Source organism: Aphidius gifuensis, linkage group LG3 (genome assembly GCF_014905175.1).
Source record: "Aphidius gifuensis isolate YNYX2018 linkage group LG3, ASM1490517v1, whole genome shotgun sequence".
NCBI classification, from domain to species: domain Eukaryota; kingdom Metazoa; phylum Arthropoda; class Insecta; order Hymenoptera; family Braconidae; genus Aphidius; species Aphidius gifuensis.
In genome coordinates, this window is record NC_057790.1 from 8705797 (window position 1) to 8733521 (window position 27725).

A 27725-nucleotide genomic window follows, 5' to 3' on the forward strand; every position below is an offset into this window, starting at 1 on the left:
ACCTGATGAACAATACTGAACCACCGGTATGCCAACACTGCAATGAAGATCTCACTGTGACACACTTATTAACAGAATGTAATTATTTTTCAACACTTAGAAATTCACTAAGATTACCAACAAACATCAAGACTCTACTATCTGAGAAAAAAGAATACCCAAACCTACTAAAATTTATAAAAAATAGTAAAATTGATATTTAAAAAAAAAAAAAAAAACTAAACTAAAACTAAAAATCAAATATAATACAATCAATGTAAATCATTTTTTCTTTTTTACTATTTTAAAATAATGTACTAAGTCGCTCATGACCTCAGCTGTTAATGCGACTTTAAATAAAGATAAAAAAAAAAAAAAAAAAAGTTTATTTTTTTTTAAGTTAGGTAAATATATTATTAACTACTTAACTCATCAGTTAAAAAAAACACCTTTTTTTTATCATTTAATATATAAAAATCAACTAGGTCATAAACCAGGGCATAATTTTTCGACTAAAAAATTATTACCACTTTTATCAATATTTTTATTATTTATTTATAAACTAATTTTTTTCATAGTTCACCTCGACTCGATTTTCAGACGGACATAAACTGGTCAACTTATGAATTTTTTCAAATATTTTTTAATAATTAAAAATTATAAAAAAAAGTGATTTATTAATTTTTATCATCAAGAGAAAATATAAATTTTAGACAACTCACAGTAAAGGCAACAGTCAGATATTGTTATCGTAGAAACGTGGAAACGAGGTTGACAGTATTTTAGAGTGGGTATAAGCAGAGTGAAGCCTGCACCGAGGTCCCATTAGTCCGACATTTTGTGCTTGCCGTATGGAGTCGGTATAAGAGGTTTTCGTCACTCCCGAACTCACCGTATGAAGTGGGTATAAGAGGGTTCCGTCACTTCCGAGGTAAAAATCATCTATGGCTTCACTCTGCTTATACCCACTCTACAGTATTTCAGATCGCAGTGACATCATCGATCAGACGAGAACTAGTGTTTTCAACGGAATATGGTCGTTCTAAGTAAATACGAAAATTCGATCCGATCAGTTTAGATCTAGCTATGATCGAATTTTCGTATTTATTTTATGCAATCAACATAGAAAAAAAACTAATAGAGCTGGTAATAATTGTTTTGGAGCTTGAAAGTCTCCAGATAATGACCATATCACGATGAAAATACCAGTTCTCGTCTTAAATCTGTAAGTAGGTTTTAATAATCAACAATTTTCCTACACTTCATTCATAATTAATATAATAACATAACTGCAATCGAAGAATATTAAATAATATAATAAATGAAACCAAACATGTAAAAATCACAACATAAATTGATGCATAAGATGTGATAACAGTAGATTTATACCTAAAATTTAAGTTAAGTTGTCACTACACAACATACAGATACATTGTTTTGTACTTTTATACATATATATAGTAATTAGATATGTAATAGTACTCATTTGTTAATTAAATAAAGATTTATTTATAAAAAAAAAAAAAAAGTTCTCGTCTGATCACTGAAGTCAAGCATCGATGAGCGTGGTTAGTACTTGGATGGGTGACCGCTTGGGAACACCACGTGTCGTTATCTTTTTTTTTTTTTTTTTATTTTTTATTTTGTTTTATCAATTAATATTTTTTAATATCCAAAATAATGCCACATCTATATGGCTCATTCTAGACTGTATTTTCAAAATTTGGTTTGTCAATATGTAGATAAATAAAAAAACGAAAAATTATTGTTAAGTAATAAAAAAAAAGTATATAATAGGAGACATGAAAAATGAGTCTTGGGAGAATCAGCCATAGATTTCCTGAAAAAAATTTTTTTTACGCTTGAGAGAGATGCTCCAGAAGTTCAAAAATTTCGTAGTTTTCACCAAAAAGTTACAACCTTACATTCTCAAAGTTAACAATTAAATACAACAAAATAAAAAAAAAAAAAAAAAAAAAGATAACGACACGTGGTGTTCCCAAGCGGTCACCCATCCAAGTACTAACCACGCTCAACGATGCTTGACTTCAGTGATCAGACGAGAACTGGTATTTTCATCGTGATATGGTCGTTATCTGAAGATTACGATATAGCATTTTCCAAAACAATTACGACCATTTGTCTATACCGAGTATGAACGTAAGGTGTACGTCAATTCTATTGTCTTGGCAAAAATTTGAAAGTCAAACCCTGCTTGGTATAAACTCAGTCGGTGACTTTGGTTGTAACTATAGTTCAATGTTTTCTTAAGATGAGCAAAATGAAAATTAATTTTGAAAAATCTCGTTGCAATCAAGTACTTAGCTTCACGAAACAGTTTTTTTTTTTTTTTCGTTACAGGAATATTTTGCAGTTGATAATTAACAACAGCTTACAACATGTGTCTTCCACTCACTTTCTATTTAAAAAGAAAAAAAATATCTCCAATTTATTTTAGTTAAAGGCTATACGAAATTCCTATTGAAATCTTATGGTTTTTTTGAAGTTTGATTTTTGGTCAATGGAAGTTTTAAAAAATCCAAGAAATCATAGTTAAATATAAAGCAGAATAACACGAGACGCCTGTTGCATGTTCAAGCTTAGTGTGTAATGTCATCATCGATACCGCAATACTAAACGTAGAAACGTGTTGTCACGAGTTGAAGAAAAATAAAAAAGATATAATATAAAGTGAAATACAATAAAAAAAGATAGATAAAAAAATATATATATTTAATCCAATGTATGTATTTGTGCGTATATGTACATTTTTATTTTTTATACTGTACAAGCAAGTATTTCAAGGGGGGAATTTATATTTAGCCCAGGTGGGAGATTGGGTAGTGATGCAAGAGGGGAAATTTTGTTGAGTTAAAAATCCTATTGGTGGGTTAACTTGACAAAGGCGTGGTTAAATTGTACCCACCCAATAATAAACAAGCGACTCCTACTTGTTAATTTGTTTGCTTTGTCCTCCAAGTTTTTGATTTATATATGCTGGAGAATTTTTTCTAAAAATTTTAAGTGTAACACATAAAAGTAAAAAATAAAAATACCCTAAACAAAATTTCCAAAATTCATTTACAATTCAAAGTCAACACAAAACTTTTCTTTTTTCGAATAGAAAAAATCTTTTAGAAATTGAGAAAAAAAAAAAAAAAACAGATGATTTAGTTAATTATTTTTTAACAATATTTTTAAATCTGAAATAATCTATTTCTATTTTCTATATTCTTTTAAATTGATCGTATAGTCATAATAGAAAAAAAATTTTTTTTTTTTTTTAATTTTTATTTGAGAAAGAAAAATTCTGTCGGGTAACAATATTTTTCTATAAAGTAATAAAATAATTTTTTGATTGGAAAAATATTATTATCTCGTCTTAATTAAAAATTTTCTAAATCGAAAAAAATTTGATGGAAACAAAAAAAAATTTTTATCAATTAAAAACATGTTTTATTATTTTATATGAAAACATTTTTATACAGAAAAATTCAACAAATATAGCTTTTTCAGTGTATATTTAAAGTTTATAAAAGCACTGATTTACTTTTTGGTTAAAAAATTCGTTTTTTTTTAAAGGCCAGACAAAAGTTAGATAATTTTTTAAACTTATAATAACTTAATATAATTATTTTTACATCTGAATTATTATTTTTTTTTTTTTTTTACGTTTATTATTTTTATGTTTTGTTGGATCAGTTGCAACTAGATTCAGAATTTTTATAAACCGCTCATTAATATTATATTTACATAAATTTTTATATGATACTCTGCTTGTTTTTTATTTATTTTTTTTTTTTTTTTGTAGATCAAACGTTTTATATTACGTGATCTTCATTACGACAAATATTTGAAATACACTGAATAATCAATTAAATTTCGTAATATTGATTTTTTAAATTTATTTTCATAATAATAATGTTTTTTTTTCATTAATAAATTAGGTCACGCAAATGCTCAAGATTTCATATCAAAATGATAATATTTTTTTTTGATTTTATAAATCCTCGTTCTTTGGAAAAATAATTTTTTTTTCTCATAAATTTTTTATGATCAACTTATTGACCTACATTCGAAATTAATTGCTCTGAAAAAATGCTAAATGACTATTTTTTTCTATTTTTATTTTTTTTTTTTCGTTGAATAAATTATAAATGAAAATTAAAAAAAGGAAAAATATAAATAATGTATATTTAAAAAAATTATTATTATTATATAAAAATTAAATTAACGTTTTATTGTATTTTGTATATATTATGAATATATTTTGAGATATTTTGAATGTAATAAGAATTGGGGAAAATCCTTAGAAACGGTTAGTGACTTGACCTTGGTTGGATTCACGCGTAAGTGAACAAACGCAAAATCGAAACGCGTTACTTCCAACCGCGTGGATACCCTAAAGCTGAATTCACATTGCCAGTGACTACGTGGGGATTCCTTGAAGTAACCCCTCTTTATTTTTTGCCCCTTTTTCCTTGTCACCGAATCATCCCTTTGTGGGGGTGACGTAAACGAGAAAATTCTAAATAATACATCTTCAAATACTTGTTTCATATATACAAACTTACTGTTATTTAAAAAATTTATTAAAAAATACTTTAAAAGTACTGTTTCAATTTTGTTACTGTTTTTTAATTTTCTCAACTAATTTATTTACTGAAATAATCATTATACACAATACACATATTATACATACAATTCTATTTATTTTTTGTTTTACAATTTTTCGAATATATACAGTGACTTTTGATAATTCAAAATTTTTCGATTCTGTCTGACCTGCCCATACTGCTTAGTGTCAATTCACTGTGTATAATGATATTGAAAATATTTTTAAATCAAAATAAAAAAAATGTAATTTTATTGTTGCATTGAAGTAGGTTCTTGTAACGACACGTGTTAAAATATATTGAGGGTTCTTAAGGGTCAACTTGGGCCACTTTTTTTTTTTTTTTTTCATCTCAACTGGCATGAATGTTGCACGTTTCCAAGTACTCTTTAAATTTCGATATTTGATACCGTTGCACTTTTGTCTAATATTTTCAAAAAAATTCAATTTTTTTCGAATGATAATTTCATTTTTTATTGTCATAATAATTTTCGAGAAAATCCAGTTCTCTAAAAAAAAATATTTCAATGTATTATTACAGAGATATATTGGTGAATTTTTATTTTTTATTATATTTTCTGAGAAAAAAAGACAACGACACACACACGAGAGAGGGTGGCTAAGGGTGAGTCACCCGTGGCGCACTCTGGCGTGAATAACACGGTCTCGCACCCCCGTCTTTTCCTCATTTCTCCCTATAGTAGTGCACGCGTGACTAGATAACGTTTTGCACAAGGGGGGACAAACGCCAATTATATTTTAATAACCTGTGCCGATATGCTGCGTCTCTTCTGTTGCGACAAAATTCATCAGCTTTATATATAGATATTTTAATAAAAGCCATATTTTATTATTTTTTTTTTAAATACCCAAAAATTCCGTATTATCCACGAATCATTTCATTTCATATTCATATAAATTCCTACCCTCAAAAAAAAAAAAAAAATACATAGAAAAATGAAAAAAAAGAGAAGTGTATCATATCATATATGTATATTGAGGTTGAGAGACTTTCAGTGAGTACGTATTATATATACGTATATAAAACAAAAAAAATAATGATTTAAATTCCTCAAAAATATTTTGAAAAAAATATTTATTCCCGCGAGTATCAAAAAACTCGAAACATCCTAGATGATAAAGAAATGTAGCCAAGAAAAAGAAAAAAACCAACACCAAACGAAGCAGACGGGCCGCAGGTCGGTTTCCATCTGCCACCGTATATTTTTGTGGACTTTTTCGTCTGTATGATACAGACTGTATCCTCTTTCCAACCCTTATTTCATGCTGAAGAAATATCGCGCGTGCGCCCTTTTCTCTTAAATGCTGTATGAGCGCCCCCAATAGTCCCTTCCGCGCGGTTGAGCATCTCCACCATTCAGAATCGATGATGTCACGTAGGCCGGGGCGCATTTATTCTTCCCCTCTTGCTCTCTTATCCATCTCCCACTTCTCTTATAAAATGAAAAGTGGGGGTCACAAATTTTGATCCTATTGGTTAACAAATTCCACTACCCTACCAACACTCACTACTGTCGTGTTTGTGTTACGTGAGCAACAGACAAAGACAAACAATCATATACACATTCACAGCAAGTATCTAAACTTCTCGCACACACATTACAATTTATATTTTAGATGTTGCAGTGTGAGACAAGAGGGCGGGTTTGATTCAGTCTCGCTTTCTCTCTCTCTCTCACTCTCTCTTTTCCATGCGTCTATGATTTTGTTGAGGTGACTTTTATTCCAAAATATTTCACTTGGTTTGTTCGCGTCCGCGCCAAAACGCCACGCGACTCCGTGTCTCTACGTTATTACGGAGTTTTAAGTTAAAATTATATTTCAAGTTATCGTTATTGTAACCGTCAACAATCGGATATTTTTATGTGCACGATTATTTATTTATTTTATTTATCTTAATTAAGTAATTAATGATATAAAATGTTTATTATAAAATTTATTTATTTTAATTTTTTTTCAATTTGCTGATTTTAAAAATTAAGAAAAAAAATATTTATATTTATATTGCAAATTATTTATTTATTATTTAAAAATAAAAAACAAAAAAATTTTAATAAAAAATTTGTGTGAAACTTTGGAGTATTTTCATTAGTGGATTTCAAGTTATAGATTTTAAAAATTATTATTATTTTTTTTTTTTTTTCTCTTCTATTGACAGTGAATAATTGTTGAGGAATCTGATAAGTGCTGAAAAACTGCCGCCGGCAAATCTTGGTGAGTTTTCATAATTTTGATTTTTTTATTTTTCTTTTATTATGAGATCAATGACAAACTCTTTAGAAAAATCCGAACAACGTTGTTTTTTTCTTTTTTATTTTTTTTTATATCCCTAAATGTATTGAATATGGGAAATTGCCCGGGGTTTTTGAAATATATAATATAGCATATATACACAGACTTGAGAAGTCCCGACGGATCAGCTCTTGCAAAAAAAATAAAAAAATACAACCCCGCTGTGACTCTTTTTTGGTACTTCAATCGAGCATGCCAAGGCTCCGAAAGATACCCCCTGTAGATTTTTTAAAGCTTGAAATTTAAAATAACCCATATGCATATAATGATATAAAAAAATCTTTATTATCCTTTAGTTCCCATAAAAAAAAATAGTCAATTTTTCTTATATATATGTATTAATAAACTTGAAGAAAATAAAATAAACAATTATTTAAAATTTGATCTTCTACAAGTTCTATCAAATCATTTTAGGGTGACTGGTTTAAATATTTTTAACATTGAAAAAAAAAAATGGTAATTAGATATTAAGACAACGTAGAGATAGTGAGAGATTCTTCACATAGTGCTAGAGAGTGATAGAGAGGATTTAAATACTGCCCGGAGACTCAGATAGAGTTCTGAGGAGAAAAATTTCATCCCTTTATAAAGATTTCATCAAACTAATACTTGAATATAAATGTATATCATCGAGAATTTACTAATCTAAACTTTTTTTTGCGTTATCGAAAACAAATATTTTTTCCATTCAAATGTGTAAAAATAAAAAAATGTCTCCATATAATAAAAAAATGTTTACAGACGGTCTCACTTTAAACTTATACAAAAAGAATAGACCAATTAAAAATTATATTTTACGGAAGTATATATATATTTATTAAAATTTTGACTGACAACTAATTAATATCACGTTTCCGTCTGACTTTTACTGAGTTAAACTGATGAAGGGTTGAAGAATGTCATGTATATTTTGGGTACATATACCTGACTCAAGTATAAAACATAACTGTAATGGCTCAACTTCATCCCCCATGAGCACGAAGCATTTACCATATTATCTACACATTATTATACATCCTCATGATATACAATAGATTCCTCTTTCAGCCTGTTCGCAATATTGTATTATAAACTTTGCTCTGATGAAATTTATCTTAATGACGTTTTCCTTCAGTTGGTAAATTCACAACTATTTTCATTGTATATATGATGAGTAAAAATAATGTATATTTGTTACTCATTTTCTTTTAATTAACTTGTATATATATATATATAGAAGTGTTTATTATACGCACGAGTAGTTATTCTAATTGACAAAAACAACAGAAAAGTTTGTCAAAAAGTCAGCTGTTTAAATTAAGAAAATATTATTTTACACCGATAATAATATGGCTAGAAACATAATTATTTTATCTATCTATGCTATACTTATCTTATAGTCATTTAGAATCAATTTAAAATAAAAAAGACTGATTTTTATACAATCTATAAGGTTATTTTGAATGTATATGATATTCCGTTTGATTTAATACAAGTAAAAAAAAAATATTATTAAATGACAATCTTTAGATAATGACCTCTAAAAATAGCTTGACATAATTTTTTTTTTTTCTTTTATCGATGAAATAAAAGTATACAGCTGTGGTTTTATAGAAATATAAACCATCTATATACATTTTGAGGTATTTTTTTCAGAAAAAAAAAATCGAGGACAAATTCTTTATGCATAATATATTGTTGATAAAAAGAATAAAAAAAAAAAAAAATTCACACTCAAGATAATAAATATTAAAAAATCAAAACTGCCACATGCCTCGTGGTTTTCCAATCAGAATTCAATGAGACGTTAAAAAAAAAAAAAAAAATCAAATTATTGTACCAATCGAAATGCAAGAGAATTTAACTTGACAACTTGAGATAAAAATTCCAAAATAATAATAATAGTAATAATATCAATAATAATAATAATAATAATTTTTAAGAGATAATTTTTTTTTAATTTAATTAGATATTGTGAGTTTGAAATAATATTTTGTATTTATGAATGTCTAGATACGATAAATACTATTATAATCATTATTATTAACATTACTATTTTTATTAAACGTATGTGTAGGTTAAAAATGAGCTAAAAAAAAAAGAAGTGGGGCGTGTTCGCTAAATCGACAGCTTGGCGTCTTGTAAACACAAGCCGGCGCGATCCTGTTTGCGCTCGCTCGGGCATAATCCGAGGTAATCCCCTTCGTACAATACGCCCAGTGATTTACTCTGCAACTTATTTTTTATTTTTTTTTTATATAAATATTATATAGATATAGATATAAATTTTTTTATTGCACACATTTTGGCTGAAAAAAATATAACTTTTATCAGAAAAATAAATAAAAATACATATTTTTTTCTTTTTTTACTTAATTCAATCAGTTATTTTTAATATTTTTTAAAATATATATATTTGAAAACAATTTTAATTGGTATTGTTACGAGGGATTTCCACTCTAAAATTTTTTTTCCATTTTCTTTTTATATTTAGACTTTTGAGTAGTCACTAATTATGGTGTACTAGTACTGCAATCGAATTACAGCAATATATAAGAGTATAATTGACACACTTGAAATCAATCTTCAAATTCAGTCGCCGAAATAAAAAAAAAGACATGTGTTAATTAGTATATAAAAGACAAAAAAATGTTTTTCTTTTTGTAAATTTGTATGTTTGTGTTTAAATTTATTTTTTTTTAAATTTTATTTTCTACGAAGGTTCAGTGAACTTGTAAAAAGGTTTTTAGTTTTGAGTTGGGTTGAGATCAAAGTACGCAACTTGTTTCAAGTGTCAACGATTGACACAGCTGCGATTAACCAAGGTCGACTTTTATTAAAATTTTATATATATATACATATCTGTGTCTTTTGACTAATGTAAAAATATACTTAATAAATAATATAAATGTATCGTTATATTTTTTAAGTATCATTTTGGTGATTTAATATCGATTAAATTGGATTGATTAAAATTCAAATGATTATATATTTATTTTTAATTATTATTTTTATTTTTAATTGTTTTCAGTGACGTATAGTGATCAAAAGCCTGAAGATTTTACCTTCGCAGCAGTTGGGCGCTGCGGTCGCTCCATGGCCGGGCGCCACTGGCCTCCTGTCAGTCGCTGATGATATGGCCCACAAAGGTAAATAAATCCTTTTTTTTAATTCTATTTCAATACTCTAACATTTCAAACTTTCCGGTTTTCTTACTAAGATATAAGTATAGGTATATTATAGAAAACAAAAAAAAAAAATTAATAATAAAATACAGCTTTATATTATTAAATAACTCGAGATAAAATTTGAGTCTTTTTTCAGTATTAAATAAAGAGATAGGTTCTAAAAAGAGGATTGCTATATATATGCTACTAAAAAAACAATTCGAAAGAAGTCTGCTATCAAAAAATAGTTTTAGAAATACCTTTTGTATGAAGTAAATATTAAAAACATACTCTAAATATTCACACTGATATTCAGAAGTTTAATATATATTTGAAAAAATGCACATGAACCTAAACTTTTGAAGATTTATTTTTTTTAAAAAACAAAAATTTTGAAAATTTTAAATCACAGAGAGATTCCTGTGATGTCTCATCAAAATCTCACTCCAAGTCTTGTTTGAGACACTCAAAGAAATATTCTTGAATATCCGAGGGGAAATAAAATCAAGCATTTGAGAAGTATTTTTGATGTCTTCTAGTGTTTAAATTATTTTTGGATATTTTATTGGAATTTCGAAAGGTATAAGTGAGAAGCTCGAGGATTGATTCTAAAATACGATTGACTCTGAAGTTTTTTAAAAAGGTTTAAAAAGTATTTTGGTACCCCAATTTTTTTTTTTTTTTTAGGGATCATCGAATACCTCTCATCTTTTTATAAATATACTTTTAACGGTATACTCAGAAACACAAAATTGTTTCACCTGCAAAATGACTCGATTTTTTCATCTGAGAAACTAAAAAAAATAATTAATGGTCAAACAATATACATTATGAGTGTTCGATTATGCGTCTCAACAACCCAGGATAAAAATTTTAGGTACGGAAAAAGTCTTGAAAAATAAGATTTAGAGTAAGTTTGGTGAAAATAAGACCAATTCTGATGGTTGCCAATATCACTACTTTGTCAGGACTTTTTAAAAGTCCTAAAAAAGTATGGAAAAATAAGTCTTTTGGAAATTACTTCGAAAAGGTACGGAATTTCAAGACCTTTTCGGAACTTTTCAGTGTTCACAACGTATATCCATCAGATCAGAGTCTTAAATTCAAACACTTTTTCCAGACCAAATTTGAATGACTTGACAAAAAAAATACCTTGTCCTGATTATCAGGACTTTTTTAGACCGAAATTAAGACATTCAATCAAAATAATACTTTCGTTTTTAAATTCGTACTTCTTCAGGTCTTTTTCCATACTATCAATATAGTTTTTCCATACTTTTTCAGACTTCAAGACTTTCTCCGTATATACTTGAAATTTTTATCCCGGGAACGTTTAAATAATGCATTGATTACTTAAATCATATCCATATATATATATTGTTTTGTAAACGACCACTTGAGCTTTCATTTACACCTCGGTGCAGCCCGTGTAGGAGACTACAACACGGCCATGCAACGGCCGATGCATGGCGAAATTCTGCCATTAATGGGCCACTCATACGCCGGGCCTGGCGCGTTACACCATTCTAATATATTGGCTGCCATTATTGGCCCATTAACATTTGCCAAGATCGGCCCATTACTTGCGAAATCAATTATTTTTATAAATAAAAATAAAAAAAATATTTCTTTTTTCAATTGCATATATAGATTATCGAGTCCAACTCTGTTTTTTTTATAATAAATGTTTTTTTTTTCCTGTCTCTCGCTGGGCACGAACTTTCGACCGAAAACCTAAACCTACACTAAACCTATGCATTAACTAACTGAGCCACGAGCGCGATATATATATATTGGAAGTTTTTTGTTCTCTTGTAGTAATTAAGTTCACTCGTAGACTTGGTAGACTTTTTTGAAGATGATTATTCAAATACAAATATATTTATTTATTCATTTAATTTTAATGCTCCATTGTTGATTTTTTTTTTTCTATTGTCTTGTTTTTTTTTTGCCATGAATTGGCCGATGAACGGTAGCCATTAAATGGCCAGCCATGAATTTGCCATGAATTGGCCGATGAACGATAGCCATTAATGACCAGCCATGAATTTGCCATGAATTGGCTGATGAACAGTAGCCATTAAATGGCCAGCTATGAATTTGCCAAGGATCGGCCAATGAACGGCAGCCATTAAATGGCCAGTAATGCATTTACCATGAATTGGCCGATGAATGGCAGCCATTGAATGGCCAGTAATGCATTTACCATGAATTGGCCGATGAATGGCAGCCATTGAATGGCCAGCCAATTAATGGCCAGACGTTGGCCAAGACAAGACTGCCAATCTTGGCAACACAATAATGGACCGATCGTTTGCCAAGTATATCCCATTAATGGCCCTTGCTTGGCTACCAATCATGGGCTGCCGTTTATCGGCCAGTGTATGGCCGTGTTTCCATGCTTGGCGATTCCTACACGGGAGGGTAGATTCCCCACCTTAACCTGAACGTAAGGCTTATAAATCGATGTCAGTTCGAGCTAAAATAGAGAAATTCCCCAGAGATCAAACAGAGATATTGAAATCTTATATTTTACTAATATTTTTTGTCTTATTCAATTATAATAATTAAGTCTTTTTGGGATCTCATAAAGATCTCTCCTAAATCTCGTTTGTGAGACTGATATAGATTTTTCAGAGACAAATTAAAGAAGAATTGAAGAAAAATTAGAGGCGATATAAAAATTTCCCTGCAGTGACAGAACAGATAAAAAAAAACGTAGAGTCGGACTTAAGGTCGGAGTTAAAGCTGGTGCAGGTAGATATTGTTGAATTTCAAAAATTAAATGTTTATTTATTTAATTGTGTTATTATTGAATTAAGAGAATTTATTCACACATATTTAGGTCAATCTTAGAATCCATATGTAAAAAAAACGTCGAGTCGAAGTCGGTGCAAGTAGATATTTATTGAAAAAAAAGTTCAAAAAGTTATTCGTTGTTAACTTGTTCAATTTATCTCTAATTTGTCTCTAATTTTTCTTCAATTCTTCTTCAATTTGTCTCTGAAAAATCGCTATCTGTCTAAATCTAAATCCGTCACAAACGAGATTTAGAAGAGATTTTGAAAACTCTAAATTCTTTATATAGATATACATCGATACGATTGATAATTTTAAAAAAACTTAATAAATTAATTTTTTTATAAATTATATATTCAGAAATATATTTGTCAAGTAAGATCGTTGAGACGTTAAATAAACGAGCAAGTTAAAAAATCGAGTGAATCCACAAGTGAGTAAACATTTAAGATATAGAGTCTCGCGTCGACGAACCAAGTAGAATACGTACAAATGTATATATATATAGATACGGGTGAATGGATATGATTCTCAGGAGCGCACGTTCAGGATGCTTGAAAATCGCCCGAGTTATCTGACCGAGTGCGCGTGACCATTGGGGTGAATAGCGTTAAGTTAACGCTGGATCATCGAATCAAGACACGACACACAGACACAATTTCTCAAAAAATCAATCAAATTTATTCATCTCTTTTTCATTGGTTTACATAAGAAATGTACATATTCAAAAAATTGATAAATTACACTTTTTTTTTTTTTTTTTGTTTCAAGAGCTGTAGACACTTTATATTAGAACCAAAAAAAGCGTCTTTTTAATACCTATAGGTCTTTTTAATACCTTTTTTTTAATACCTTTTTTAATACCTTTTTAATACGTCTTTTTAATACCTATACAATCTGTGTACATATTTTTTGTTTTGAATAATTGTTAATGCCGTAATTGGGCTATAGGAGTCCTGCTTGCATATAAAAATCGAAATCGTTATTGGCACCGATACGGGGAAATTAACGGGAAATACGGAGACATTACGGGTTTCACACACAACGTAATCAGTTCCTCACACACAATTTATTCTGGATAGCTGTCCAATGACTAACCAATTGGTTCCTTCTTCTATAGCGGTCCAAATTCTGGTTACTGCAGCTGAAAATTTCTTTCAGTGTGCACTGGAGTTTCGAAAAGTTCAATTTTCAAGTGTGCTATGAAAGCGGTACCAGTATCCATTTTTAAAATTTTTTATTTTTTTTCGTATAAAATATCTAAAAAATTTTGAGAGATGTTTGAAAGACAAACTAGAGATTTCAAAAAATTATAAAAAAAATTCAATATATCTAATTTGTCTCTTGAACATTTCAAAAAATTTTAGAATTAATGAAAAATAGTATATTTCGTTACAAGTGCCCACTCAGAGAGTGTGCTCTCAACGAATTTGGAGGGGCAAGCACGAGCCTTGGCGAGTGTTTCCCCTCCAAATGAGTTGTGAGCGGGCTCTCTGATTGGGCACATGTGGCCAATCCTCTATTTTATAAGTTACTAGGGACAGTGGTAATAATGTGTGAATTTCTAAAAAGCGCACTACCCCTCTTGCGCTTTGGAAATTCACACATTGTTCCCACTGCCCTTGTAACATAAAAGATATTTCGAAATCTCTATATCAATCTCACAAACAAGACTTGAAAGAGATCTCTAAGAGATTGAACTTTATCAAAAAAAAAACTGTAGGAAAAAAAATCAAAACACTATAGAAACATCAATCAATAAAAAATTTTGAAAATGCATAAATGAATGATAAAAATTTCTGCGCAGAGGAGGATCAGTTGCTTCAGCAATTGTCTCGTTTCTATATAACTTTTTTTCTATTCAATTACTATTTAAAAACATCAAAGTAAATAAATTTAAAAAAATGTATTTTTTAAATTTAACGATTTATTTAACAGTTTTTTTTATTAAATTTTCTTTGAACCGTCGGTTAAAGGTAGAAGAAAGTGCTTCTTGACGACTCTTATTCAATTAATTCGTAACTGCTGGCGACAGAAATGCCGCCACCATCCTCTGCAGTAGCACGTTCTCTACTTTTATTCCTTTTTCATCGTGAGTAAAAAAAAGGTTTATAAAAAAAAAAAAAAAAAAAAAAAATTTAGAGAACCTGACTGAAGCGCCGTTAAGAAATCTCAGCATCAAAGATCGACCCACCCTCTTTCTTTTTTCATTTTCTGCCTCTAGTTTTTTTCCGGCCCTCTTAAATATTTTTTTACACTTTTTTATTTTTATTTTTTTTGACAATTTTTTTTATTTTTTTCTTTTTCTTCAGCCCCGTCTATTTTCCATCCCCTGCTTTTATCGTTTTATTTTTGCAAAGTATTGATTCAATGATTTTTCGGGTATATGCGTTATGAATTTTCCACAAAGAGAGATAGACTGTGTACTCTCAGTGAAATTCGTGCGATATTCATTCAACTGTAAAATTTTCTCTTCAAACAGAACCGCCCTGGGGGTATTATATTTATATATATATATCATATGCCTATACGCAATATTTTAAACTAAAATTTTCTGTAGCTAAACAAAATAAAAAATAAAATACAATTTAAAAAATTATAAAAATATAAGTATACAGATAAATTTATAGAGATAAACGAATTTAAATATTTCATTTATTTTATTAGAGCTTATTATAAGCTTAAGTATTTCTAAAGTTCAGCTTATAACTAGATATAAAATATACAATTCTAAATCTATAGCAAAAATAGATGAATATTCGACAATCGATACTTTTTTTTTTTGGAGCAACGAAACTGAAAAAAAAATATTTGTTTGAGAAGAAAAATTTTGGCATTCAAAAATATACTTTCCTAAAATAATAAAATAGTTTTTTAATTAAAGAACAATTTTTTTTTGTCTTCATTCAGTATTTTGATTGAAAAAATTTTGAATTGTTTGAAAATTATTTTGTTATTATATATAGAGAAATTTTTATATTCCAAAAATTTTATTCTTTAAATGCTTTTTTCAGTGTAATACTTTTGTATACTTTTTTACATCAAAAATACCCTGTGAACAGTATATTTTATGATTATAGATATTTTTATACTGTTGAATATAAACTCGAGCAGTTTTAATTTCTGCCATGGTTGTTGAATTTTTAATAAAATTTCAATCTTTAAATTAAAAATAATCAAGTCATATTTACAATACTCTTTTTTATATTCATTATAAATATGTCTCTTGAGTTTCTTAGCTTGTATATATAGAAAATTGACGCAGATGATCGAGGTATAACATGTATATATACATATAATTCATAATGCATATATATATATATTTCAATATGAACCGCCCTTTTGGTTATTTTTATATATATATTAAGCCTATAATTTTTAAATTTTTTAAGCTGTTTTAAAGACTAAATCATCTTGAATATACAATTTTACAATTTCTCAAAAAGGACCATTTTTTTTTTCTGAATTTTTTTTTTCACAGAATCAGGTACATAATACGCATTTTGATCACAGCAAAACTAGATATAGAAATATAAATATTTTTTATCTTTAGAAATTTTTATTTTCGCAAAAAAACTTTCAAAGTGCAAAACGAAAATTTACAAGGAAAATATAGTTTTATTTTATTTTTTAAATAAAGCATATTTTATAAAATTATATTCATTTTAAAAAAAATTTTTTCTGGAAAAGAATTTTTTTGATTGAAAAAAAAAAAATTTAGAAAATAAATGTAAAAGAAATTTTTATTTCTACCAAAATTTTATTATTGCTAAAAATGCTTGTGTGTGTATACTTGATTCTGTGAAAAAATTCAGAAAAAAATGATTATTTTTTGAAAATTGCAAAAATCGTGATATTTAAATGTTGTTGCTTTTAAAAAATATTGAAAAAAATCTAAAAAAATTAAGCTTATTTCCTTTAGAATCAAAAATAGCTCTTATTTCAAAATAGAAAATTGACGCAGATGATCGAGGTATAACATGTATATATACATATATATATATATATATATATATATATATTATCATATATAATGAGTCAATTTGAGATCGATTCGAAGTATCATTTATATCAGGAATATAAGTATTTTTAATGACGATTAATGGTTGTTTATGTAAGTCTAAAAATGACTCGAATATTTTATCCTGAATCGCTAAACTGCAATGATTTTTATTTGTTTTTTTTTTCGATATGTTTTAAATACAACGTCAGCGATATGAAGTTTTATATTTTTCAACCCCTCTAACTTAACTTTTACTTCAACTTTCAACATCCAATGCATGTTTATTCTTTTTATTTTGCATTAAACCCCGACGGCATCTTTCATCCGAGAATGCAAAAAGTCGCGACTCTTTTTCCAAGCGTCAACGGATTTCACCCTTTTTTTTCTTCTTCTTTTAGCATACATCTAGACTTTCATTTTCATCCCTTGTATAATATAAAACAAGTGCTATGGATATATCTTTTTTTCAAAATTGAGTAAACTCAAAATAGTAAAAACATTTGTTAATGTATAAATCCCTGAAAATTTGAATTGTATTTTCATTATATTTTTTTTTTTTTTATTTATTTTTTGCTGTTAAAAGGAGGGTAAACATTAGTAAATATTATGACAAATTATAGATTCGTTTACTTGAAAAAGAGATTCAAATATTTATTGTAAGACATACATAACACAACTGTCGTTTTAATATTTCCCCTAAATGTTTTGTGAGATTACATTCGAGATTACATCGGTAAACTGCATTGTATAATTTTTTTATTTCATTTTATTCGTCAAATATTTGAATGGAAAGAAAAAAATTGAGTATTATATTAGCTCTTTTGCAACAAGACAAGAAAAAAATAATAATGAAAAAAATTAATTGCATATTTGCATGTAAATTGTAAAATAAATTGTTTTTCAATTAGTTAAAGTAATTTTTTATGAAACTAAATATTTAATAAATATTTTTATAAATAATATTCAATTATGATTAACAAATTATTGAAATTGATTATATATATAATATATTAAATTTTGAAGAGAAAATTATTCGTTATACATTTAAAAAGAGCTTTGATATTTGATAATAACTTTTATTCATTGATATTATTGTTTAAACTTAAATTTTTATTTTTTATAAACATATAAAATATATTTCTAAATATTATATTTAAAATATTTATATAAGTATATTATTGTGGTCAAATATCAAAACTGATCATCTCGATACTCAGTTTAATTATTGCTTAAATGTACCCCTGTAGTGGATCACCCTCTGTGTCGTTCAGTCAAAATTGGAAGTGAATATATAAAAACCCAGCAAATAACTCTCATGGGAACGAGAGTACCCGTGGTGAAACCACAATGACATCGGCTTTAACATTTGGACATTTTATAAACTCAATAGATTCAGTGTACACCTTGTGTGATCCTAAGGATATTGTGAGTCTATTAAACAACTTCATCGACTATATTTCTTGCGTCAACGAACCCCTTGTAAATTGTTTTTTTTTTTCTTATTTCATTCATTTTTTTTTTTTCAAAACGTGAATTCCAAAAATGCAAAAAAAAAAATAAAATAATAGCACTGAATTTTTTGGATCAAAAATAGTTTTTTTATTCATAAAAAATTCCCCTTAATCGATGGATTACATAATATGATAGAACACATGTCGAACGTTATTATTTTGTTAAATTTTATTATACACAAAAAAAAAAAAGAGAAAAATTAAATAAGTTTATCTTGAAAAAATAGGGAAAAAAAAATTAAGTAGACAGTTATTTGTTGTAAAAAAAAAATAAAAAGAAAGTAAAAGTTATAAATGACAAAAAAAAAATAAAGAGATATTATATTGTCAACAATTTTCTAACTAGAAAAGTGGTGACCTCGAGACATATTTCATTGAAAATTATTTGTTTTTTCACATAATTTTTTTTAGAATGGAAAGAAAATGAAAAAAAAATTCGAGACAATGGAAATGTCGAAGATGAAAATAGCGAAGAGAGAGAAATGGGTGGCGTATAGGGGTTGGCTGATGAAAGGGGAGGGTTGAAGAGGTCGGGGATGTTGATATGCCAACGTCGATGTACTGAGCGTCGGCACGAGATGAGAGCAGAGAGAAAGAGAGAGAGAGAGAGAGAGAAAGACCTGCGGACAGACCTTTTCCACGTTGCGCACCCGTAGAAGCGGCTCTGACAGATCCATTGGCGCGTAATAACGCGTTTACGAGGCTCTTTGTCCGGTATGCCCGCTTTGGACCACGTCCGCCTCGTGCTCACCTTATTCCAGGTACATCTCATCCTCTTCTCGTTTCTCATTCTACTCACTCACTCTATAATAGCCGGCTATATACAAAACAACCTAGAGCAAATTGAGAGGAGTCTCGAGTCTCATTTACCTTCTTTTGCACGGGTTGACAAAATACCTTATTTAATTATTCAATTTAAAAAATTAAAAAAATTTTTATAATCATGTTTTACGTAAACATATTTTGCCACTTTAAAAATTATAAATATACTTTTAATTAATAGACACGTGCAAACTAACAAATTTCTGAACTTGGTCAATGATCAAGTTATCAGAAAACAAGAGTTGGATCCTTTCAAGTAATTGAATATATTGTTGATAAGTTATTAATGCATCGACTTGCGATAGAACAGATACGATATTCGTTTTCCTGAACACATTGCAAAGCTCACATGCAGTCCAGGAAATAAACAATGTGTATGAGCCAGTCTACCAATTACGAGCGCCGATTTGGGCCTCATCTTTCCGATTTTCTCATAACTTTGTGAGTCGATAGGCCTCTCCGAAATAGTAACCCCCAAATTTTTTTAGGTTTTTCATCCATTATTCTGGCCGTTAGTATATGGGTAGAATTTTAACACATTAAATAAAAATATGATTAAAAATACTTTTTTGTGTAAAATTTTTTCAGCTTCTCAAACAAAATATTAATTTTTTTCTATAGAACGTATAAAAAACTTGGAAAATCCAGTTTTAAGTATATAAAAAGCTGTTTTTGTGAAATCGCCCATAGATCGATGTTGGATATTTTTTAAAATAATTTTTTCGAAAAACACTAAAGAAAATTTTACAATCAATATGTAAAATTCAGAATTGGATCTCTGTAAAAATGGCTAGAGTCAATGAAAATGCTATAAATTTTGTACTGATTTCCCAACTTTCAAAATAATTTAAGCAAAATATATCATAACCAAAACAATCTTTTCTTCTCTCAAATTTCCAATTACTAAAATTTATCTATTTTATTATAGAAATATTGCCGTGGAAACATTAAAAGAAAATTTTTTTTTTTTTTAGTAAATAAATTTTTATCTTTGTCATATCCCTGGTGAAAAAATTTCTCCGGATTTTCTTCAAATGTCTCCGGATTTTGTACGGATTTCACCTTAAGGTGAAAAAATTTAGTTATATTACCTTGAAATAGGTATTAATAATACTAATGATGACTCATCATCTTTTTCGTCTACACGTACCCTGCAATAGTAACATTATTATTATTATTATTATAATTGAAATATAATTAATGTAATATCGCTTGAATAAAGAAATGTTAGTTTTTATATAACTTTTAAATTTAATTTATTATCTTCTTTAATAAGATCAAATAAATTATGACATATATTGACTGAAAACAGTTACAAATACTTGAATTTATTGTGTCAATACTTGAGAATAAAAAAAAAATATCATATATATATGTGTATTTCTGTTTCGAATAGAGAATAAAAATAAAATAAAATAAAAAAAACATGTTCGCAACAATAAGCTCTATTATTACTTCAACTATTTTATGTATTTATTTTTACTTTTGTATATTTTGTACGTCGGTCAGCTCTACTCCCATCAGTAGCTTCCGTGTAGATCTTATTCTTTTTTTTTTTTTCTATTCACCTGGTCAAGTTAGAGTAGAGAAAAAAATAAAAAAAAAATAAAAATAGTCTGGACCCTCGTCATGTCAACTATTTCAGAGCATCTCAATTCTCAATAACATAACACACTCGAGATAGAAAAATAAAATAACACATAACAAACATTTTAACCGACCCTACAAATAAAATTTCACCGACAAAAATTTATATACAAGACGCGTTTTTTAAATTCCAGGTATAACAAACTGAAGATGAGAATACACTAAAATCACATTTTTCATCGTCTTTTATCATGCTTTTCTTTTTTTTTTTTTTTTTTCTATTAATATTGTTATTATTTTATTATATATTTTCATCCCCAATTTTTCGCTGCAACTTGTCATCAAACGACAACTGTTTATCCTGCATCTGGCCAATCTCATAAATTATCGTGTCGTATACATATATGAGACTCCATATATTTCCTTTTGTGTCATGTTATACAAACCGACAACAAAACCATGACTCTAAGAATTATATTTTTACGACAAATTTCTAAACATCATCAAAATGACATTTTTTTATTTGACAATTTTTTTTTTTTTTTTTTTCCTTCAATAGTATATTTTTATTTGTTTGTTTTTTTTTATTTTTTTTATTTTATGACCTTGTTGATGACATTTTTAACAAGGACCTCAAGCGGTAAATTTTCGAGTGAGCTATATATATTTTGCCATACATTTATGGTGTTCTAGTGTACAAGAGTGGCACACACAACAATAAGGCTTTCATTCTATTTTACCGGAAGCACTTTCAAAGAGACGATTGAGATGCCAATTCTGTTATGGAATTTATTATTATTGGTCATTCGTCTTTTTTACTCTTGAGATATAGTTTTGTGCTGCCACTGAGTTAACAATGAAGATTTTTATACACCAGCTCTTTTTCATCTTCTCAATATCCCTATCAATGTTTATTTAATAAATTGCGGTAATAAAATACTAATACTTGAATTATTTAAGTTCAATTAGATTTCTTGTATTTATTTTGTTAATATCTTTAATTCATAAATTTGAAAAAAAAAAAAAAAAGATTATCAACAAACACTCTGAAGCATCAATATAATGTTGAGATGCAAATAAATTATAAAAAAAGTCAATGTAAGCTTGATTTAATTACTCTTTGTAAGGACAAAAATCAATTAAGAATTTAATTGTGCTATTCAGTGATCAGTCTGAGGTTAAGCTCAATTAAAACAATATAATTTATTTTGAAATGATTTCTATACTTCGGAGTGCTATATTCATCTTGAAAGTCTTGGTGTTACGCTGCCTTGAAAGTCTCCTGCAGGCATGCCAAGTATAATTAGATAAGTCATGACAGTTGTGACTGTTTGACTTTTGGAAGTCAGATTGTTGATTATATACCATATTACTCCCTAAAATCTTTTTATCTAATTCCTATTTATTTCACAAAAATTGGAACCTTTATTTTCCAATAATTGTTTTCGTAAACTTACAAAACAACACTGAAAAAGTACGAAAGATTACTCGAAAAATTACAATGTTATATCTACATGTTTTTAAAAGTCCAGCTTTATTATAGTCAGAAAAAGGAAAATAAAACGATCAACTGTCATTCTATAATGAGCTCTAATTTTGGATATTTTTTAAAGCACTTAGCCTCAGCATACCGTATATTATGTAAACATTATAAATACTGATACTATATAGCATACTAATAGTGACGATTTTGTTGCTAACAACCACGGAGCAATTGATGTGACAATAAATAAAAATAAAAAAAAATAAAATGCATTAACGGACGACCTTTAGTCTTTTACCAATTGGAAATTGAAAATTTCTTAAACTCCGGTGGGATGGCACGTTTGGGTACATCATTTTTGGTCTGATACACACAATATGTATAAAATTAAATAATTAAATTCTTAACCTTACAATTATTTATGATAAAAAAGATAATGCTTTTAGTGTCAATAAACACTGTCTCCAACTTTCATTCAGTTTTTACACTTATATGCTTTTGTATAGGAAACATTAGGGAATTATAGGAAAATCACTAAAATTTCGTGCTGCTATCTGCCGCTAAATTTCGACAACTTTTAAAAAAATTATTAAATAACGACTATCGTAATTGTTTAGATCTTTATTAATTAATTAACTAATCAATTAAAAGAGCTCGCACTATCGTCAAAAAATTCATTAAAACATTTTCTACAAGTTATATATGGTTAAAAATGCTCAAGAAATGACTCTTTTGTGGTTTATTTCATTGTGTAAAGCACTTACTCAGGTTTTTTTTATAAACAATTGCTGATTATAAGTAAACTAATTGTTGAAAAAATTCCAAGTATAACCTTGGTTGTAGATTTTGGCATGTATAATCCATTAAAACAAAAAAAAAACGCATGTAAAATGATTTTTAAAGAAGTTGTGTAATTTCTAAAAAAAACAGATATTGGTTTTTGTTGAATAAATAAATGAATTTAACAAATAAAAATAAAAACGACCTTTAAAAATATCAATTTCGTTCCGTATACTTTATTCTGTCAAATTTTCGCATCCATGAATTTTGCTTAGTTTTCTTAATATTTCCCTTTGAATATTTTTTTCAAATTTTCTTTTGTAATTTATAGTTTCATTATTCATCTCAACAATTTTATTTTTATCAGAGGCTGTGGCTTTTGCTAAAATCTTTCATTTGAGCCTAATATGAACAGTCTATCTTAATTATTATGGAAACTATGATAGTGGTCTTCTTAAAAAGTGTACAGAAAGCAATACTAGCAATCCCACCTCCGTAAAAATAATGAAAGAAAATTTCTGGAAATTTCATGACATGTAATGATAATAAAATAAAATCAAATATTTTATTATTATTATTATCATTATTTTTATTAATAAAAAACTTGCTAGACGGAGATCGAGTCATTCGCCTGTCACAATCGATTATCACGCTTGATGAAGAGGCGGGACCACCGTGTGCCAAAAGGGAAAGCAAAAGAGTTGTGAAAAAAAAAATTAAAAAAAAAACTACCTCAAGAAAAAGAAAAGAAAATAACGGGAATGATGAATTTACTGTCTAAATCGAACTGCTATATATATATATATATAATATAAAAAAGAATCTGAGAAATATGGTATACCACTCGAGTTTGTAACTTTTATTTATATATATATATATTTTAAAATTTTTTTTTTTATATATTATATATTTATTTATAAAAATACATCATCAAATAATGATGTGAAAAAAATTATACATTATTTTTAATAAAAAATGTAATATTTTCTATCGGTTAAAATCGATCTGTTTAATCAACGTTGTAATAACTTATAAATAGATCATTATCTCCATGTAAGTAACTCGTCAGATATGAAAAAAAAAAAAAAAAAAAAAATTCCAACAAAAATAAATTATTATTTTACATATGTATAATAATAAATTGACTCAAAATATAATGCATACTAAATATTTAATTTAAAAAATATTTTAAGCAAATAAAAACGTGTATATAAAAGGCTAAACAAAAAAATGAATATAAAAAAAAAGGGGGAAAAGCTAATGAAGTCTTAATAAAAGTAAATCTTTTATGAGGGTTTTATTTCTCCAACTGATATATATATATATATATATTAAATACATAAATGTTACAATATGAAAACACATATTACTTGAGTATATATACCCAATATACCTACCATTACACATTGTACAGAGAGTGTGAGAGAAAAAAAAATAACAAGAGAGAGATAGGAGCATCGGCACTCGAGTGCACCCCAGTGTTAGTAACGAGTCTCTATCGTGTTCCCTATACTCCGTTTGGCTTGTCTACACTCTGGCATGTATAATAACAGTACATACAATTTTGCCTTATTCTATACACCGATGTATTTATCCCTATAACACAATAGACCAACATTCTACACATTGTAAAACATGGTACTCTCAACCGAGTGACAAGCAACGTGTTATGTTGTTTTTCATTTTTTTTTTTATATATATATATATGCACTGCAAATTATTTTTTGCCATTCATGTATCGAAACCTCGATTTTCGATGCATGCGTTCAGCCTCGAAAACGGCATATTCCGGAACTTCTCCTGTCGGCGTAGTTTTAGACACTGCGAAAATTCTATACACTCTCGGCGTGGTAGAGAACTGTGTAGAAAATTTTTCTACACACTTCGAAAATTTTGTGCACTCCCGGCGGTGGATTAGCACCGGGGAAATAACATTATTCAAGAGTCACGTTGGCTTGATATTTTATTGTCGTGTATGTGTTTGTGTGACGTATGTTCGTTGGTCCTAAGTCAATAGACCACATTATAATGAATTCAACTGATTAATGTCATTATTAAATTTTAATTTAATTGTTATTATTAATTGATTATAATTATTAATTCAATTAAATATTGTTGTAAATTAAATTAATTATTATTATTATTAATTAAATTGATTATTATGATCAATTCAATTGAATATTATTATAAACTAAATTAATTATTATTATTTATTGAACTGATTAGTATTATTAATTAAATTGATTATCATTATTATTTATTGGATTGATTATTATTATTTATTAAATTGATTTTTATTGTTTATTAAATTAATTGATATTATTGATTAAATTAATTTTTATTTTTGATTTATATGATTATTATTATTGATTTAATTGATTATTATTGTTTATTAAATTGATTATTATTATTGATTTAATTAATTATTATTATTATTAATTTAATTGATTATTATTATTATTTATTGGATTGATTATTATCATTTTTTAAATTGATCTTTATTGTTTATTAAATTGATTATTGATATTAATTTAATTAATTATATTATTGATTTAATTGATTATTATTGTTTATTAAATTAATTGATATTATTGATTAAATTAGTTTTTATTTTTAATTTAATTGATTATTATTATTGATTCAATTAATTATTATTATTAATTTAATTGATTATTAAAGTCACATGCATCAAAATCTCGGTTTCGAAACATTCATGGCAAAAAATAGTGTGTGTAACTCGGGCATAAAAATTGAGAATTGTGGATGTGTGTGTGCGCGCTACGCATGCACCTCATCCAATTCTCAATTACCTAAATACCTAAAAATACTAATTAGTCATTAAACACTATTACAAACACATACATATCCTATCACTCGTATTATATTATTATCTCGACTTCTTTAAAAAATAATAAAATTATATATTTGTCCTTTTTCAAAATAAACCACCCTTTTTTTTTTTACATTATTTTATATCAGTTTTAAGAAAGAAAAAAAATAACAAAAAATTCAACAAGAAAAATCGATGACATTTCCCTTAAATTTATCGCCTGTTTTTCACGCACGATTGAACTTTTTCTGATAATAAATAATAATAATAATATTAATGAAATAAAAAATTGTAGAGTATACACGGAGAAAAATTTTCAGCAAATTTTGCTATGGCGCCATATCATTGAGGGTCTATCTTTTGACTATTAAAATATTTACTATCATGTGAACAAAAAAAAACAATTTTTGCTTTGAAAAATTAAAATGTACCATAGCAATTTATATAATGTTTTTTTTTTGCTATGTTCAGATAAAAAATTACAACGCATTAAGAAATTTTTACCAAGGCCAAATTTATAAGTTAAAATAATCTAGCCTAAAAATTACATTGCACCATAGCAAAATATATTTATTTTTTTTTTTGCTTTGTTATTCATAAAATTTTACGTTGTTGCTGTGGACAAAATTAAAATGATCCTCTGAAAATTTACAATGTGCCATAGTAAAAATTTAATTCTCTTAGAAATCCTATAGGTGTCACTGATAAATACAAAGCAACATGGTTAAAATTACAATGGGCCATAGCAAAAGCAATGTCAACCACCCCCACTTCTTAGCCGACTGCGCAGGCGTGTCTTTGCTTATGTTTCAGTTGTTAATAAAAAACAAACAAATGTTAGCTTTTGTAAATGTTGTTGTGGCGCAGCGGATAACAATAGAATTCTGTTCGGAAGGTTTGGGGTTCAAACCCTGGTTTAGGTTAATAAATGAAATAAAATAAAATAAAATAAATGAAATAAAAAAAAACAAATAAATAAATTATAGATATTGACAATAAAAAATTATTATAATATTTTCAATAAATGGAATAAATTTGCGTTTGACCATAACAAAATACTATGGTTTACACAAAAAATAGCCACGCCCACACGATATTTTGCTATGGCCCATATGAAAATATCATGAAACCAATAGATGGCGCAGCTCAGCTATGGGCCATTGTAAAATTTGCTATGTTTTTTTCGTAAAAAAAAATAAAAAATTCTCTCCGTGTAAAAAAAAATATTATAATATCATATTGAAAATAAAAAAATAGATAAAGTAAATTTTTCAAATACGCAAAAAATATTTATATATATACGTGCACCATGGTTTTAAAAAAAAAGTTTATATATTTTATTGAAGTAGAAAATTCAGGATCACACGGGGATTCCTCATAAATTATATTGAGAAATAATCCATGGTAAAGATATATTGTTATATATGAAAAAAAAAAAAAAAAGTATAGATCAGAGTCAAGCTGTCCAGATTCGACAAACCAATTTTGTATGTCTTTTCTACTACTCAAAAATAAAAATGTTTTAAATAATATTCTATATAAGTATATAAGTGTTTAAAATGAATGAAAAAAAAAAATTCTAAGTGTGTGGGCGTGTCGAAATTGAAACCACCCGCTGTGGAATGAAGATCTGAAAAAGAGAGAAAATATAATAAAAAAAAAAAAAAAATTAGGGGGAAAGACGCGGCATTTGAGTTGTCATCGGCACAATGAGCCAAAGGTTATCTACGATGAATTTTTTCTGTCTAACACTCACCCTCTTTATCCACCCCTCTTCATCTTGAGAAAGAGTGCGCAAAGAAAAAAAAAAAAACTGTGGATATTTTTTGACTTGGATGAAAAATAGCATTAAACTAT

General features: G+C 27.4%; 1 protein-coding gene and 1 non-coding gene across 4 annotated transcripts in view; one reads left to right on the forward strand and one right to left on the reverse strand.

Moving 5' to 3' along the window:
* Positions 1-1957: 1957 nt before the first annotated feature.
* On the reverse strand, positions 1958-2076 carry LOC122853598. The gene has a single exon (XR_006373935.1). It is a non-coding gene; the product is annotated as a 5S ribosomal RNA (ribosomal RNA).
* Positions 2077-6624: 4548 nt separating this feature from the next.
* The window catches only part of LOC122851866 (paired box protein Pax-6-like), a 52153-nt gene continuing 31052 nt past the window's right edge, over positions 6625-27725 (forward strand). The window contains exons 1-2 of one of the 3 annotated variants that reach the window (XM_044151355.1): positions 6625-6829; positions 9918-10035. In XM_044151355.1, coding sequence (XP_044007290.1) covers positions 10023-10035 — 13 coding nt within the window. In that variant the 5' untranslated portion in view covers positions 6625-6829; positions 9918-10022. The remainder of the gene's footprint in view (positions 6830-9917; positions 10036-27725) is intronic. The other 2 variants (XM_044151354.1, XR_006373747.1) reach the window with 2 other exon arrangements.